This window comes from Hevea brasiliensis, chromosome 9 (genome assembly GCF_030052815.1).
Source record: "Hevea brasiliensis isolate MT/VB/25A 57/8 chromosome 9, ASM3005281v1, whole genome shotgun sequence".
Taxonomy (NCBI): Eukaryota; Viridiplantae; Streptophyta; class Magnoliopsida; order Malpighiales; family Euphorbiaceae; genus Hevea; species Hevea brasiliensis.
Window position 1 is genome coordinate 23877876 of NC_079501.1, and position 6385 is coordinate 23884260.

At 30.8% G+C, this 6385-nt stretch overlaps 1 protein-coding gene across 1 annotated transcript; it reads left to right on the plus strand.

Annotated features, from left to right (window-relative positions):
- Positions 1 to 4499: 4499 nt before the first annotated feature.
- Positions 4500 to 6121, plus strand: LOC110659524 (zinc-finger homeodomain protein 10). The gene has a single exon (XM_021817489.2). The coding sequence runs from the start codon at positions 4925 to 4927 to the stop codon at positions 5873 to 5875; it is 951 nt and encodes a 316-aa protein (XP_021673181.1). The 5' UTR covers positions 4500 to 4924; the 3' UTR covers positions 5876 to 6121.
- Positions 6122 to 6385: the final 264 nt, after the last annotated feature.

Genomic DNA, 6385 nt, shown 5'->3' on the forward strand with positions numbered 1-6385 from the left:
ATAAATACCTTTTATTTATCATTTTACATATTAACAATAACAGTTAGACATAATTTTACGAAACACTTAATTAAAATATATCAGCTACTAGCTATTAGTTATATTAATAATAATAAAAAAAAGAGGTCCTTAATCAACTAAATTAAAAGACTACTTTTATTTATTAACAAATTTTAACTGAATAATATTAAAATTAATTTTAAAATTCATATATATTCAAATAATAATGAAATCAACCCACTAAAACAACTTACATATCTTCTCACGTATCCAAAATTAATAGAATTTTACTTAATCGTTTTAACCTTTAGCCATCCAAATATACTTTCATCTAGCTAAAATTAAAAGTATAATCCAAATGATAACAAGAAAAGAAGCTCATTGATCAGAAGAAAGAATGGATGATGGAGATTTGTTCATCACCTTCTTCACAAACGAGGTAATGGGCATGGCTGGAGCCTTTGGAATGTTATATATCCTTGTAGGACATGCTTCTATATATGGAGAAAACATCCCATTATTGCACAAAAGCTATGCTGGCTGTTGCCTTGACTAGCACTCCTATTACTTAATCCGGGGAGACAAAGAATAATGCTTCTCATCTTAATCTCCCAAGTGTCCACTTAGAACACTTAAGTAGTTTTCCTTGATGAGGACAGATCGATCTCTTTAATCCTTCAATAACTTTGGTGTGTCCAAAAGGCTAATCAAGATTTAACCTTTGTTTGGGAGTAGATTTTTTAAAGTAATGAAAGACTTTTTCGATATTTGAATGTTTTAAACTTGCGTTTGAGAGAGAGGGTGGTTTTTTAAAGTAAGATTTTTGAAGCAAAAAATCTCCATTTTTTAACCTAGTAATTTAATGGACTGAGAAGATTTTCTCTTTAAAATTTTCAAATATTTTTAAAAAATTTTCATTTATTCTAAAAACTAAAAATTTATGATAATTTAAATATATGAAAAATTTTACTTTAAAAAACATTACTTTACTCTACTTTCCTTAAGCAGATATGATATCTTCTAAGTAGGGTATAAGGCTCATGGCCAGTAATGAGTAACTTTGGCATATGTAAACTTTCTATCTCTATGGTGCCTAATTTATTATCTTGGGCATAATTGCCACCCATCATGGGTCAACTAAATTTTTTCTATTATTCCATTGAAATTGGAATTATATTCCAATATATCAAAGAAAATTAGTAAATATATTCATTAATAAAAATGATAAAAAGTAATATCATTACATGGTGCATATCAATAATTTAGAAAGCCAAATATATAATCTGAGGCAACCAAAATGAAAAAGAGTGAATGGAATTAGCTAGCTAACTAGCTTACCTCAGAAATAAAGAAGAAATATTTATAATAAAAAATAGAGAGTGAAAGTAGTTTTAATTTGATGTAACACCCAATTGCCTATATTATATGTCACCTTTGTCCCCAAGAATGAGCAAAGTCTTAAGCTTAGGTGCAAGAAGTTACTCTGTCTTTGTATTATCCACAGGATTTCATGACCCACTTTCAACTTAATTCTTGATTGCCTTCACCATCCCTTCCAATTAATCCATCATTTTCAGCATCTGCCACTGTATAAACACAGTATATACTATATCCCTTTGTGATTATTTGGTAGATTTGCATCTTTAATAATGGCTGTCAATTTGGTGATTAGTAGTATTAATTAAAGTAGGCGTTGAAATTAATTTTATAATTTGCAAAGCTCTTGGTTTGTGGTTGTCAACTGAGAAACGTCAAATTTTCAATGGGGGTGAAGAAAAAAAAAGGTAAAAGATGGAAGATCTTTGAGAATCGTCATTTATTTTAAATTTGTAATTATCATAATATTTACCAAAAAATTTAATAGTTCTAAAAAGTCAAAAAAGCTACAAATGAAAAGAAAAAGTCAAAAAAGTTACAAATCAAATTTTATAATTTTTTAAAATTAATAACAAAACAAAAATTTGTCCTTTTTTTTTTACTTTTTAATTAATTAAATTATTTCATTAATAATAATTGTATTTAATTAGAAAAAAAATGTATCAATTCGAAAAAAAAAATCCCTTATTTAAATATAATGCTTGTAAATGCGAAATTTATTTTGTATTTTTTTAAATAATAAAATGTGTTATTTTAAATAAAATATTTCAAGAAAAATATTTAATTATTACTATAATATTAAAATAATAAAATTGATATATATAATCAATCCTATTCACTACATTAAATTGTTATTAATGATAACTGAAGTTACAATTTATAAAATTTATAAGTTTTTTTTTTAAAAAAAATTTTAATCAAATCTTTCAATTTTATTAATTTAGTTTTTAAAATTTTATATTAATTCTAATTTTAACTATTAGATTACTTAATTGATTAAAAAAATTCAAATATTTTTCTACATTATTATATATATTATTCAATCATTTCAATTTTTTTTATCATTTTAACAATTATTCTCAAATAAATGAAATAAAAAAATTATTTTACTAAATCAAATATTTATTGTTTTGAAAGTTATAATTAGATTTATTTTTGTTATATTATTTATTTATTTTTTTGTTTAAGCATTTGTATTTTTTTTTAATTTTTAAGCCTTAAATTTGAAATAAAATGATAAAAATATGTGAATTAAAAATATAATAGAAAGAGAAAAAATAAAAATTAAGATAATAACATTAGATATATTATTTAATTTTTATTAATAGGAAATTTGTTGAAATTAATAAAAATATTTAAATTATTTATTAATTATGATTTTAATAATTTTTAATTAAATTTTTTGTTAAAATTAAAAATAATATAAAAAATTTATGATTAAATTGATAAAATAAAAAAAATAGCTAAAATTGACAATTGAAGTTTTGATTTTGTTTTTGTTATTTAGCCTAAATAGTATAATTTAAATATTTTATATTAATAAAAAAATATTATATATATTATTAATTAAAAAATATAAAATAAAATTTATTAAATTTAAATATTAAATTATTATTTAAATTTAAATAAAGTAATTTTTATGAATGCAACTCCTATATTTTAAAAAGGAAAAGATAAATTAAAAAAATCTTAATCTAAATAAGTGATTGTCGGATCTAATCAAGCATCAAAAAGCTATAATTAAATAAGTAAAAAAATAAAAAGCCTTTAAAGAAAGAACACCTCCGGAAGTGCTGAACCCTACCATCACCCCATGCCACCCATATGATAATATTATTATTATTATTATTATTAGTATATAAATTATATACAAAAAAAAAAAAGGAAAGGAGCCGTACAATATCAAGTCTTCCAATAATAACTTGACACCGGAACTGGAGGGTGAGTTTCAAGGGAGCGCTCAGCCTTGGGCTTCTATGATTAAAACCTAAGCTTCTCTATAATTGCTATCTCTCTCTTCTCTTTACCATTAATTAATTACCTATTTAATTTCTAATTTCCAACAAAATCAGTGCCATACGCTTTCTCTTCTTCTATCATTAATTGTTTAGGCTGATGACACTATCACAGACTTCATTAGCTCTCCAAATACTACTTGACCACCTTACTCTACGTCTCGGCCTTTTGAATTTAAAGCTCTCATACACGTGTCCCTCCATATAAATTCTTAATTAAAACGTGTCATCATTCTAACTATGAAGCTCTTTTACGTGTTAATTGTGATTATGATGTGTTCTCTGTATTTTCATTGCCAAACAAATCTCTGTCTTTCATGCCCTACGCTCCAAGCCAGTTAATCCATCCATCCAATTCTGGGCTGCCTTGTCATTCTGTCACGTGTTCAAGGTCAGTTTCGTCCAAAAAAAAAGAAAGTTTAAAGAAAGTAAAGTATGATTCTGCTGCCTTTTTTACGATGTCGTTTAGCTGCAGATTAGGGAAGGAGTGTGTTAAGACAATCGGCTCTTCAACCTCCACCCTTGGTCTTACGCTTTAATAAATTAAATGTAACTAATTTAACATTAATGAAACTCAAATAAAGCATTATTTGGCTCTTTGTTCACTTCACACTATGATGATTTTATCATAGAATTGAGAACACCCATAAAGAGAGAGAGACAAAAGGGTAATATAGGGATGTGAAAATTTTCAGTGGCAAAATGAAAGGATGGAATAAAGGGTGTATTTTTGTACTGGTAAAGCGGTCCAGACCATTGTCATTACAAGTTGAGCAAATTGAGAAGAGAGAGGCAAGACAAATACAGCAATTAAGGTTCTCTATAACTCCTGCCATCACTTTCATTTTTTTGACGCATTTACCACTCCATTCTCAAACTGGTCGACTCGGATATACACTGAGTTTTCAATTTTAAATTATTGCATAAACGTTTGAATAGAGAATTAAGAAGTGGGTCAAGACAATAAAAGACTGCAGTGCAGACTGTGAAGAGTAGAAAACAAGAAATACAAAAAAAAAAAAAAAAGGGTAAATAGGGTCAATAGCTATGTAGGCATATTAATTACATATACCATAATTAAATTGATCTAACACCAGAGCCACTTAACCATGTATATTAGAACTAGGGTTAAAATCACACAATTGGGTTAAGGTTAAGAAGGACAGCCACAGAAACCCAGATTTTTATTATCAACAGTCATCACTGCTCATCATCATCATCATCATCATCATCATTCTCTTCTTCTTCTCTTCTACCACCTTCTCTTCCTCCTCCACCACCTTCTATCCCTCCTCCGTCTCTATCTCTCACCCCACCTCAAAAATACAAACCCATCATCCGTTTTCCCTTTACAAACCCCACCACCATCACTTCCATGGCTGCCTACATCACTACCAACCTCTACAAAACCCTAATTGCATAAGCCACCCTCCACCTTCATAAATCTTAAATTCTTGCTTTTCTGCTTTTTTATTCTTTATTTTACTTCCTTTATTTTTTTTTCCTTAAAACTACAATTAAATGTTTGAGCCATGGACATAGCCCCAACAACAACCTCCATCACCAACACAAATACCCCAACTGCAAAATCTCCTGACCAGGAAACGGAAACGCCTACCCGGATCCAATCAGCTAAGCCTGTATCTTTCACCAACGGTGTGCTCAAACGCCACAATCCCCACCACCACCACCACCATCTTTCTGCTCCTCCGGTAGTCGTAACTTACAAAGAATGCCTCAAGAACCACGCTGCTTCCTTGGGCGGTCATGCTCTAGATGGCTGTGGAGAGTTCATGCCTTCCCCCATTGCTAACCACAACGACCCCACTTCCATAAAATGCGCTGCCTGCGGTTGCCACCGCAACTTCCACCGCCGTGAACCAGAAGATTCCCCTCCCCCTGCCAATACCACCACCACCATTGAGTACCAGCCCCACCACCGTCACCATCCTCCGCCCCCACCTCCACAAGCAGTACCACAACCTTATCGAAGCCCCAATTCTGCCTCTCCTCCGCCGATCTCCTCATCGTACCCCTCAGCGCCACACATGCTGTTGGCGCTCTCAGGTGGTGTATCTGCAGGTTTAAATGGCAATTCAACTATAAACGTTCCAGGTGGTTCTTCGGCGAGAAAACGTTTCAGGAGCAAGTTTAGCCAGAGCCAGAAAGAGAGAATGTACCATTTCGCAGAGAGAGTTGGATGGAAGGTGCAGAAAAGGGATGAGGAATCGATTCAAGAATTCTGCAATGAAGTTGGGGTTGACAAAGGCGTGTTAAAAGTGTGGATGCATAATAACAAGAACACTTTCGGCAAAAGGGATGCTAATGGGAATGGAATTAGAAGCAATGATCTTGAAAACACCCACGACACCACCACAACCACCAACAACAATAACAGCAGTGACATCGTGGATCATCACCAACTCTTTGAGAATGATAATGTTGCTCATGTCTGCACTAATGGGTCGTCTTCATCTTCTTGATCTTTTGATGTGGAAGATGATGATGACGATAATAAATGTTAGCTAGATATATAGAGAGTAAGCACGGTTGTAGTTGTTTTCTTCTTTCTAATTTCACTTCAGTTCTTTCTTTCATCTTCTGGTTTTTTTTAGTTTAATTAGTGACGATCTTCACTTTGATGAGGGTAACATGGGAGAGAAGAGATTGATCCAAAGGGAAAAAGGAAAACATTTTTAATTTAAGGTTCTTTAATCTGTTTTCTTGTTCTTGAGGTTCTTTCGGGTTACTCCATCACCATTATTAGCTTTATTCTGCCTTTTCTGTGGGATGATTTGTTACCTTTCACTTTAGTGTCATGAGGGGGCTATTAATCGAAAGCTTTAAACTTTAGTCATTCAACTGATCGATTTTAATATTCATTAATCTTTCTTCTTGATTTCAATTTCTGAATCTAATGTCTCTTAACAGAGAGCTGTAGAGGCAACAGAGATACAGAGAGAGAGAGAGAGAGAGAGAAGGAGACATTCTTC

Excerpts from the sequence above, each read along its gene's own strand:
- LOC110659524 (XM_021817489.2), top strand. The coding sequence starts at position 4,925 with ATGGACATAGCCCCAACAACAACCTCCATCACCAACACAAATACCCCA.